The 12,537-nt window shown below is 36.2% G+C and overlaps 1 protein-coding gene across 1 annotated transcript; it reads right to left on the bottom strand.

Moving 5' to 3' along the window:
* Positions 1 to 2,534: 2,534 nt before the first annotated feature.
* On the bottom strand, positions 2,535 to 3,398 carry LOC120202582 (putative oligosaccharyltransferase complex subunit CG9662). Its single transcript, XM_039202991.1, has one exon. It carries the CDS (start codon positions 3,309 to 3,311, stop codon positions 2,769 to 2,771), a length of 543 nt encoding a protein of 180 aa, XP_039058922.1. The 5' UTR covers positions 3,312 to 3,398; the 3' UTR covers positions 2,535 to 2,768.
* Between the last annotated feature and the right edge of the window lie 9,139 nt (positions 3,399 to 12,537).

The raw sequence follows: 12,537 nt of genomic DNA, 5'->3' as shown, positions 1-12,537 counted from the left end.
TATTTTTAATATAATAATTAAATTTGATATGGGTTGAGTTTTGGCACTTAGCCATGTATGATGGGTGTATCAATGAGCTGGCCACCTTATTCATTCTTTTCCAAAATCCAAAATGTCAATTTTAACCTCATCACAACTAACTTACGGTGGTTAAAAGAATCGTTATTATTCTTAGAGGTCACGGATTCGGACAACAACGACTATAACAGAATGATTAAACATTTATCGTTAAATAATTAAAAGTACTTAAAACATACCACCTTTATAATCACCTTAACTTAATAAAAAATAATTCAACTCACCACTTCATTTATTCAATCTCACATATTTATGTTATTAATTTATTTATAGTTATCGATCTTTATCATCCATGGATTTTATTTTTAGTCTCTATTCTCTAACTTGATATCTTTAGTTTTTTTCAAGATTTTAAAATTTTAATCTCAATTTAAATTAAAATAATTAAATTTTGTAACTAAAAAGGACTTATAACAAAATATAGACTAAATCTACAACTTATGCTAACACAAGAGCCAATAGCAAATTACAACCTAAGGGACATAAACATTAATCATTTGAGTTAAAACTATTTTATTAAAAAAAATAAAAGAATTAAAAACTATTTAAATTAAAAGATGCCAATTAAATATATATATTTAAAGCTTGAACATTTGAAGAAAATAATTAATATGGTCCCTAAATTTATTTGATACCCAATATGATCGTTAAACCCATAAAAGTTTTAATCTGATACTTCGACCAATGGAAAGCAGCATTGAAAAACATTATAATGCTAACATAGTAATTTACGATGCTGATACGATAATCTACTATAGATTTTGGATGATGATGTGATAGCAGTACTTAATTTATCAAGTCTTGTAACATTTTGATATGATGCATATAACTTCTTAGTAAAACAATATTGAAGAGAAGTAACAAAAGCCAAACAATCTAAACGAGCAAGTGGTTGAAACTGTATTGACGCATAAAAGATCCAAGCTTTGAGTCCTGGGAAGAACATCCTTTCCCCCCAAAAAAAATACAAACACTTGGGAACCATGACAGGCAAGCCACATTGTCGACAAAACTGAACCAGTAAGTAAAACAACTGCACTACCATAATTCACACGAAAAAATCACAAGAATAATGACAGAATGACGATTTCTAAGTAAACTCACTCAACAAAGAGCATGAGCGACATGGCTAAGACAACGAGTTTTGATAAAGTTACTGTTCACGGTGCTTTGTTTAGTTCCTATATCAAATCAAGTTGGCAAGTAATATCATCTCGAGCATTCCAAATGACTGGAATGGTATTCTGACTCAGAATGAAGCACCTCCCTTAAATCGATATTGTCCTCTTTGGATGCCATGAGCATCCTATTAATATAGGAGCCCTCTAAGCAGCTATGACATCGATTCATCTAGTTATAAGCCTATAAATGGAGACCCATAACTTATTAAAACAATCATACTTTTACTCAAAACTGCCTGAGTGAAAACAACATTTCATAATTATGGAAAACCATGACAGGCAAGGCAACATTGTCAACAAAACTGCCCGACTGAAAACAACTGCACTACCATAATGCACGGTATGCACTCAAAACTTTCACATGAGTTCAGGATAAGTGTGTATAAGAGACAGATTGAGTCAAGTTACTTACGATCATATTCATTCTAACATTTCTTGATTATAAACCACCAACCCTTCATCATTGTAAATACAGTCAGTTTCTTCAATTGATTCAAGGTTAGCCACTTAAAATTAGAAAAGTGAGATTCGAATAAGCAAAAACTAAGATAAGGAATTAGAGACAAGCTAACAGAACTATTTATGGTAAGAAAGCATTTAGATTTATAAATGTTATCAACTTTGCCTAATAAACCGTACAAAATCAAGACACGTCTAAATGCATCACTAAACACATTTTAATCTGAAATACTAGCCAAGCCGAGTTTTAAAAGTAAAACCTAGAATCGACCAATGCAACAAATGACCTGAAGCATAAACTAGGATGTTGAATATTAGCATACATTGCAAGGCAAAAGCAGATATAAAAAATACCCAAATTGAAGATCATCATCGTGCACCAAATGCCCCAACCATTCACCGACTCGAATTACTTTCCCTCTTTCTCTTTTCACTAATAACTTTCCAATAGATAGTCAGAATCCCTTCCCTTAATTTCTTGGTTAACACGGCGATTTGTTTATGAAATCCTCTTTCCCTAGGTAGATCCTATTCACTGTAATAATAAACTGACATATGAAGAACACTCGTGAATCAAGAATAATAAATCAATCAACAAATACATTATGTTCAACTTGTTAATCCAGTAATGAAATCCTAAATGCATGGAATTACCAACAATAAGAGCTTTGAAGCTCGAATCCAAAGGCAAATTTTCCATCACATAATTCAGGTTCTTCAATAAGCAAAAACACTATCAATCAACAAATACATGATGTTCAACTTGTTAATCCAGTAATTAGATCCTAAAAACGTGGAATTACCAATCATAAGAGCTTTAAAACTCGAATCCAAAGGCAAATTTTACATCACATAATTCAGGTTCTTCAACAAGCAAAAACACCCAAAGAAAGCAAGGTGAAGAGATGGTCCTTTTTATTCAAAATTGTTCAACTAAACTGAAGAAGACTTAATTAATAGCTAATAAAGTAACATTTTCACCTAAGATAACCAGGGATCTTGATGCGAATAAGTTTTTAATTTAAATAGTTTTTAATTCTTTTATTTTTTTTAATAAAATAGTTTTAACTCAAATGATTGGTAAAGATAACCAGGGACATAAGCAATAACAACGGAGGAGATCCCCGCGATGGAGTACGAAACCTTGATACTCCTAGCCCTGTTTTTATCAAGGGCAAGATCCAAGAGCACGATCCCAATGCCACCAAGCACAAACATAAACCCGGAGGATAGTCCTTCGATGATGTAGTGACCGTTGACTCGGCCCGGAAGGAAGACGACAGGTCGGACTGCGCCGGTGGCGGGGTCTTGGGTAGAGCCAATTCCGGGGGGCTCCACGATGACATCATAGATGAAGCCCGAAACCACCATAAAGTAGGTGAGGAGGATGAGAGAAAAGACGGTCATGGCCGACGGAAGGGAGAAGGAGGGGAGCTTAAGGCGGAGGCGCGGAGGGCGGAGGAAAGAGTAGGGGACGAGTTTCAGGATGTGGAAAAATGGGTCCATTGAAACTTGAGCTGAAGCATCGGCGACGGCGATGGTGCCGGTGGACTGAGAATCTTGTTTTGGAGCCGTTCTTATTTTTTGACTCATTTTCCCTCAGTTTTTAGTCCCTTCTTCCGATCTGTGTATCACTGTGCCTCTCTAGGGTTTGTTGATCTGTTTGAAACAAAGTGGTAGGTAATAATGGAGTTTTTTTTCATATTCTTTCTTTTTAAAATAGCTTCCAAAAATATATATAGGTCATATTAAATAGATTTTTTTATGAGAAAATAATCTCAGTGACCGAAAATGCCTTATAATATACGATTTTGACCAATTTTTTTTCGATTTGCCAAAATGACCAACAAAGTCGCAATGCGATCTCTAAATCGCAACGCGATCTCCAGTATCGCAAATCAGTTTCCAGATTCGCAACGCGATTTTGACTATCGCATTGCGATTTTTCAAATTCGCATTGCGATTTTAGAAAATCGCAATGCAATTCTAACTATCGCAACGCGATTCTGACTATCGCAACACTGAATTTCAAATTCGCAACAAGTTTTAGTTTCGCAACACAAATGTTTTGGGTATATAACTACGCAGCAGTAGCAACTCATAACCTAAATCCCTAAATCGTAACTCATTTCATCTCCATCTATCACTCTCTCCGGCGACATCCGTTCCTATATCCAACGACATCCTATATCCAACGACATCCTTCCCCATCCGGCAACAGGTTTTAGTTTCGCAGCTCGTTTGTTTAGTAAATTAATTTACAATAATGAAATCATCTAATGTTGATCATGTTTGGATAGATTTGTGTTTTGGAGGGTCATTGGAGAATGTTCATGGTGTTTTACAATATATGTCTTTACCCATGAATCTTCAACTAAAACTGTCATTAAAAAAGTTAACTTATGAAACTCTAATGTTACGTGTTGCAAATAAATTGAATTTAGAGCCCCTAAGTAGATTTAGGCTATCTTATCAGAGAAAAGGTAAAGTTTATTTGTTAACCGACAATGAAGATGTTGAACGATTCATTGCTTACATTAGTGTTTCACAGGATGATGTTACATTGTATGTTGTTGAACCTAGAAGTAGTGAAGTTGGGTCAGTAGCGTGTAGTAATCAACTAAGTTTTTCAACCCCAGTTTATGGTGCTCAAAATTTAATGGTTCCACCATAATTTCATCACCAAGCAAATTTTGTTTCACCACATTTCCAATACCAAACACAATCTCAAAACCCACAACCTTTCCCTAATCCAAATCCCAATCAACTTTCAGCACCAAATTCCGGTTTTCTTATTGACAAGTTAGACGATGATGAGCCAACAGAAAAAATTGTGAGTAATAGTCAGTATTCAAAATTTGATCTTGGTCAATACCCAGACTTTGATCTTGGTCAATACTCGGATTTTGATGATGTTTCAGAAGAAGAAACAGACCATGCGTGTAATGATTTTGATATTGGTCAATAACCGAATTTTGATGATGAAACAGCTGCTGCCGAGGAAGATGTTGTTGATGATAATGAGGAGGAAGCTACGACTGTGAATGAATATGTTGAACATCCATTCTGTAATTCATATAACCCTGAAGAAGAAATCCCCGAAGAAAAGTCCCCGAAGAAAATGCCACAGGAGTATAACTGGAATATGTCAGAATTACTTCAGATACCGGAAGAAGAGTTGGTAAAGATAGCAATTGATTGTTACACAAAAATTATTCGTATCAAGAAAGATGATTGTTTTGATACAAAGGAAGACTTGAAGATAGCTTTGTATACGAAATGTGTGGAAGATGGCTATCAACTAAAAGTTAACAAATCAAGCAAAGATCGTTTCGAAACAAGGTGTATGATTGACAAAAACTATACATGGCGTATGATTGCAAAGAGGATAAAAGATTGCGAAATGTTTCAAGTTAGGACTTTTATTGATAAACATACATGTTCAAGAACCCAAGTTTTTCCTCACCATAGACAGGCAAACAAAAAGGTGTTGGGTGGTTTTCTGGCTGAGTTAATGTTTTTGAATGGCAGGGTATATCGGGGACATGAAATTATGACTGACATGAATGCTCGGTTCAAGATTAGTATCTCATATTCTCAAGCTTGGAGAGCCAAATGTTATGCATTGGAATTGTTGAGGGGGTCGCCAGAAGCATCGTTTACCCAACTGCCGGCTTATTGTCACAATTTAAAGCTGAAAAATCATAGGTCGGCAACTCATATCAAAACAGATAGAGATGGACGCTTTGAGTTGCTGTTTATCGCCATTGGTGCTGCGGTTAGTAAATCAATATAATTTTGTTGACTCATTTTTGTTAGTTACATGCATTTCACATTTAAATGATTATATTTCTTGTGTATATTATTTTGTAGATTTGTTCGTTTATTACTTGCATGCGCCCAGTTATTATAGTTGACGGAGCACATTTGAAAGGTCGATACCTTGGAGTAAACTTATTAGCAGTAGTCATGGATGCTAACAATGGGATATTGCCAATAGCTTACGGGGTTGGAAAATCTGAAACCTCTGATTCATGGACATGGTTTATGGGGCATCTTAGGGATTGCATAGGTCCTATTAGCAATCTGACAATCATATCCGATAGGGCAAACTCAATTGACAACGCTGTTAGAAGGTGTTTCCCAGATGCTTTTCATGGACTTTGTGGTGTTTATTTGTATAAAAATCTAAAATCAAGGTCTGCTGGTACAAAAAATCACAAATGGACATACTGGAAGTCTGTAAAAGCTTATCGAGAAGTGGATTTTAATAAGCATATAAATTGTTTAAGACGTGTTTTGCCTCAGTGTGCTCAAACACTAGAAGATGTTGGGTTTGAAAGATGGTCAAGAGTACATCAACTTGGAGCAAGATATGGTTTCATGACGTCTAATAGTGCAGAATCAATCAACGCTCTAAGTCGTCATTCCCGGAAATTACCCATTACTATGTTAATGGAGTTTTTTCGAGCCTCTATTCAACAGTGGTACTACAAAAAAAGAAACCATGCATGTATTATTTCTTTAAATTCGTAACTTATCATATATTTTACTAAGTATTATTTATTTAAATTTATAGGAACATTGGAACATCGTGTTACACCATGGACTGAAAAAAAGATAACAAAACGTGTTGTGAAGTCAACGTCATGGAGAGTTGAACCATGTTCAAACACTTTGTTTGAAGTACTTGATAATAACTTAAATGGGCTTGTCGATCTAAATGCAAAGACATGTAGTTGTATGAAATGGCAAACATCTGGTTATCCGTGTGGCCATGTTATAAAAGTTGTTCTTCATCTAAACCAAGATGATTCAAGTGCATACGCTATGGATTGCTACACTACAGAAGTATATCGACAGACTTATGCCGAGATTATCTACCTTATTCCACATCCTTCTGAGTGGGACATATCAGATGACTTACAAACAGTTTTGCCACCAGCCATGGACAGAAGGCTACCTGGCCGACCAAAAAGTCACGATCGTATACCGTCTAAGGGTGAAGAGAAGAAGAGATCGACATGTAGTCGGTGCAAGGAAAGTGGTCATACAAGGTTGACATGTGGATCACCAGTGCCATCACAATCATCTTTTCCTTTACCAAAATATGGATTCTCATCAAAATCCAAAGCTCATATGGTGTCAAGTAAAAGGCAATCAAAATCGTAATCAAAATCACAATCACAACCGGCTTCACCTTTTGGGACTATTAACTTAGGTGATTTTTAAATGCAAGTGTTGTATTATGTGTATTTTATGTGTAAACTTTTAACATTTTCAGTTAGGTATGTATTAGTAACTTGAGTTTGAACATTGCTATGATCTGTTCAGTTGTTATCACTTATTACACATTCATTTGAATATCGCAACGCGAATTTGATTATCGCAACGCGAATTTGACTATCGTAACACGAATTTGACTATCGCAACGCAAATTTGACTATCGCAACGTGAATTTGACTATCGCAACGGGAATTTGACTATCGCAACGGGAATTTGACTATCGCAACGAGAAAATCGCAAAGCATATTAGACTATCGCAACGCGAATTGACTTTCGCAACGTGAAAATCGCAATGCGAATTGACTTTTGCGTTGCGATTTTGGCTTTCGCATTGCGATTTTGACTTTCGTATTGCGATTTTGAGTTTAGCGTTGCGAAAGTATACCTTCAACAGGTCTTTTGCCTTCAATATGATGCAGATTGAAATCAACAAATCAACTTTTACATTTCAATCAATTAAACAAGCACAAATAAGAATTATTTACACATCAATTAAACAAATCAACTTTTACAAATCAATTAAACAAGTAAAAAATAATAATAATTCTTATTTTCCTCATCAATTAAACAAATCAACTTTTAAGAATCAATTAAACAATAAAAAAATGTACCCCAAACAGTTGTTTATGCACCCATACATCAATTTCACGCAGCTCACTTCAGGATTAACCTGCAGAAACCAAACATTTGCTCAAACAACACTTTCTACACATATAAAACCAACAAACAACAAATCATTGAATTCTAGGTACTTAACAATACTTGTATTTGACTTACCAATTGTTTATGGACACTTTTATAACGCGGATGCAGGTAGGCAGCGTCTCGCATATATCGCTCTAGCCATAAAATGCCAAAACCACAAGCCTACTGCACCTCTATCTCTATCAGTGGGAGGTAGAAACTATATACTTCCTGTCGTCAAACGCTCCAAGCACATGCATACGAGAGGACCACAATCCCCTCTGGCTCCCTACGTTTGTTGTGGCGCGGTCTCGTCTCTGATAACTGTAACATTGAACTTCTTTGGCTTCTTGTTTCCATAATAAGTCCAATAATTAATCACATCCAAGAATTTAGCCAAATGAGAGCTCCATCCCTTAATAATATCTCTCAAATCAGACAATGATATGTAATTTATCATGCTGTCATATACTATTGTCTTCAGGGATGGGAGCTGAAGCTCGACGAGAAACCAATGATTATGTTCCAAAACATGGATAAACACCTGCAATCATATATAATAATTCAATTGCGCACTTATTTATGAACACCTTTAAAATATTTAAAAAATAAATACTAACCTTATCGATCTCCCACCATGCAGGATAAAGTTTATCTTGTCCATTACCCAACACATATGATTCATCTCGTTGATTCTTCAAGTGAACTACGTGAAAAGACGTCGGCATAATTGTATATCGCGTATTTTTTTCCCCTCATTTTCCTTATTATTAGAAGACGTGACACCCATGCATCAATTGTTTTACAAAAAAAGACATATATTAGTGAATTACATAAATTTTAAAAAAAATTAATCAAAATGAAATATAAGAAAAATATAAGACTTACCCCCCATCGAAATAGCCATTGTCTTTAACCCCTAATAACATACCCCACCAAGACCGATCAAGTAACAAATGCATATCATCGTTGAGTTTGTATATGTCAGTATAACACCCCTGGCTCCGCTCATGTAGATAAAAATCAACTACGTTCTTAGCCCAAAGGGTATTATCCAAAATTATTTCCGGTAGTTTTCTCCTATCCAATTCATCTGCCGGAATGGTACTGGCCGGTAACTCATACGAAAGACAACACTCATCCATCATGTCTGGCACGTGAGAGGGTTTCTCAATAATTCGACATATTACGCCGTGTGAATCGGGCTCTTGAATGGTGGAAGGGACCTCTTCAACGATGACAAGGGCCTCTTGAACGGTGGGAGGGGACTCTTGAGGGATGATAGGGGACTCTTGAACGATAGGAGAGGCCTCTTGAATGATAACAGGTGATTCGGGCTTCTTCTTACGGAGTCTTCGCACTATTGGGGTGAACAGAGACGTAATGGCACGTGCACACCGTCTGATGCGTGAACCCCGTCGTGCAAGAAAAACCCAACGTAAAGCATCCACCTTATCAGGCCGTTAAAAATAAATTAATACATAAATCAGTAAATAAACAAACATGATATTAAATAGTGAAAACAAAGACAAATATGTTTCAAACTTGCACGGTACTCACCCAAGTCATTATTCTATCATAGTTCACAAAATGCATCAGATAACATTCCAGAAGTAAGCACTTATATAAACATTTAAAAGGACAACATATAGGTTTAGTGCTTGTTCAAGGACAACATAAAGAGTAGTAGTTTATTCTTGAAACTTAAATTTGCAACACTATGAAGTTAGTATTTGTCTTTGTCTTTTGGTTGAAGTAATGCAATCCATTCAAGTTTCAATTTGCAGAAGAAGAATAGTTTCTGAAACTTAAATTCGCGTTGCGATTTTCATTTTTGCATTGCGATTTTCACATTACGATTTTTACTTCGCATTGCGATTATCCCATTGCGATAGTCAAATTCGCGTTGCGATAGTCATTTCCGCGTTGCGATAGTCATTTTCGCGTTGTGATTTTAAGTTTCGTGTTGCGACTATTCTTCTTCTGCAAATTGAAACTTGAATGGATTGCATTACTTCAACCAAAAGACAAAACAAATACAAATACTAACTTCACAGGGTTATTTTAGAACTGTTTAGCAGTATTGGCAGTAACCGAATGAATTTACTAAGCAATCTAAGTGAAATGGTTAATCTAAGTGAAATTATGAGTAAATCAAGTTAAATATGAAAAATCTTAAACTTACCTCGTTGCGTAGAGTATGAACCTCATTCTGCAACGATGCTACCATCTCACGTAGAGCGGATACCTCACTACGTAAAGTAGATACCTCATCACGCCATGCACCATTGTCATCGCGTAAAGTACCGACCTCCTCACGAAATGCATTGACCTCATCACGTAACTCCCCTAACTCATCCCGTGAAGGTGGAGAACAAGGAGATAAATGTCGTGGCATCTTTGTCGGTCGCCTATCATGAGGTGATGGTGGAGAAGAGGCTCGATTATGTGACGGAATAGGTGATGGCTCTCGTTGTAGAGATGTATAGTGTGGTCGATCAGGTGATGGCTCTGGGTGAGGTGATGGCTCTCGAAGTGGAGGTTGCTCATCATCCGTGCCATCAAAAAAACACTTACTAGCTTGCCACCAATCAGTGGCAAGCTCAGCCTCCGTGGGTGTCAGCCTCTGTAATGGAGTGTTGGCCTCCTAACAATAAAAAATCTCAAACAAAGTTAAACGTGTACTAGTAATAACTTGTTTATATATGGTAGTATTTGTGTTAACTTACATAATTTATTATCGTATACCATAGTAACTCTTCCTAATCCAACAGCCGATGTTTCCTCTTCTAGGAAATAGCCCTAGGAATATCATTTGAAGTTTTTAATGCATATGTCTGCATGCCGGGAAAAGCCTCAAATATCCAAATCTACAAACAATATAATACACAAACATTTGTAATTGTTAAATAATTAATTATAATTTTGGAAACATTATATAGAAATTCTTACCTTAAAGGCCCAAATAAAGCCTGACAAAGTGTATTTGGAACCATCGCCACGCAAACTTTTTCGGTCATCAAAGGCAGACGACAACTTATTCCAGGTAGTTTTCCATAGATACGAACCCAACGGAAACAGGTTCCATGAATTTAGGTCCTCTACCAATAATATTAGGTCCTTAGGAATAGGTTGTTTGGCCTCTCTGCCTAAAAAGCCGGCATGCAAAAGTACTAAAAGGCATACTCGGACAACATCGACGTCATCCATCCGAGTAAAACCATCTTTCTTATTAAATAATCTCGTCAAGTCGTCGACATGTAAATTCGGCTTCTCCATTGACAGCTCAGAAAAAACCCGGGATAACCATGATGGGCGGGTAATATGACTATTGTACCGACCTACATCATCGTGTCCGAAGCGTAGACCAGTGATTAAGCAAAACTCCTCCAGCCCAAAACACGTATACGCTGGTGGAAAATGAAACCATATCTCTTCATTACCACGTTTTATACTCTCGGGTAGATCGCTAGTCATGGTCTGAAGCCACAAATGAGTCAACATAGCATCTCTACCCGGATGTTGTACTTTCAGCCATGGCCCGAAGCAAGTATCCTCAAACAATTTTCTTTGTACAGGTGAAAGCTTCGACGCAATTGTAGTGACTAGGCTTATTTTATTCCTTAAGGTCAATTGAGCCGAAAAAAAGCTCTACAAAAACAATAAACATACCAAGTTAGATATACCAAAAACTACACTGTGAAGATATACCAAAAACAATAATAAACATAAAGAGTAGTAGTAGTTTATTCTTCTAACTTAAATTTGCAACACTGTGAATTTCGTATTTGTCTTTGTTTTTTGGTTGAAGTAATGCAATTCATTCAAGTTTCAATTTGCAGAAGAAGAATAGTTTCTGAAACTTAAAATCGCAACACGAAAATGAAAATCGCAACACGAAAATGACTATTGCAACGCGAATTTGACTATCGCAACGAGATAATCGCAATGCGAAATGAAAATCGCAACGCGAAACTAAAATCGCGTTGCGATTTTGTCGTTGCGATTTTCATTTCGCGTTGCGATTCTCGGTTTCAAATAGTCATTGTCTAAAATTGAAACTTGAATGAATTGCATTACTTCAACCAAAATACAAAACAAAGACAAAAACTAACTTCACAGGGTTAAATACTAAACAGTTTAGCAGTATTGGCAGCAATCGAATGAATTTAATGAGCAATATAAGTGAAATGGTTAATCTATTATTGAAATTACCAGTAAACGTATCATCAATTTCAATATGAAAAACCTAATAATAATGCAAAAATTTCAAAATAAAAATAATTAAAAAAACTAACCCTCGGTGGTTGATTTGGTTGATTTTCCATTTCTGACCATGAATGATTGTGAGGGTGGCTCTGAGAGATAGAGATAGACGGATTTCGCCGGAGATGGGGACGGATGTCGCCGTAGAGAGTGAGAGATGGAGATGGGACTGAGTTGTGATTTAGGGTTTTAGGTTATGAGTTGCGATTACGAGATATATTAATATTCGTGTTTGGAATTTGAAAATAAAATACTCGTTGCGATACTAATGGCGCTTTGAAAATCGCATTGCGATTTTGTATTATCGCGTTGCGATAGTCAGAATCGTGTTGCGATTTACATATTCGCATTGCGATTTTAGAAAATCGCAACGCGAATTTGGAAAATCGCAATGCGATAGTCAAAAACGCGTTGCGAATCTGGAAACTGATTTGCGATACTGGAGATCGCGTTGCGATTTAGAGATTGCATTGCGATTTAGAGATCGCATTGCGATTTTATTGGTCATTTTGGAAAATCGAAAAAAAGTTGGTCAAAATCGTATATTATAAGGCATTTTCGATTACTGAGGTTATTTTCTCTT

Source organism: Hibiscus syriacus, unplaced genomic scaffold (genome assembly GCF_006381635.1).
Source record: "Hibiscus syriacus cultivar Baekdansim isolate YM2019G1 unplaced genomic scaffold, ASM638163v2 tig00000340_pilon, whole genome shotgun sequence".
NCBI lineage: Eukaryota > Viridiplantae > Streptophyta > Magnoliopsida > Malvales > Malvaceae > Hibiscus > Hibiscus syriacus.
This window is presented reverse-complemented; position numbering and strand designations above follow the sequence as displayed.

What these genes read in the sequence shown, in the direction of transcription:
- LOC120202582 (XM_039202991.1), bottom strand. Translation starts at nt 3,311, where the DNA reads ATGAGTCAAAAAATAAGAACGGCTCCAAAACAAGATTCTCAGTCCACC.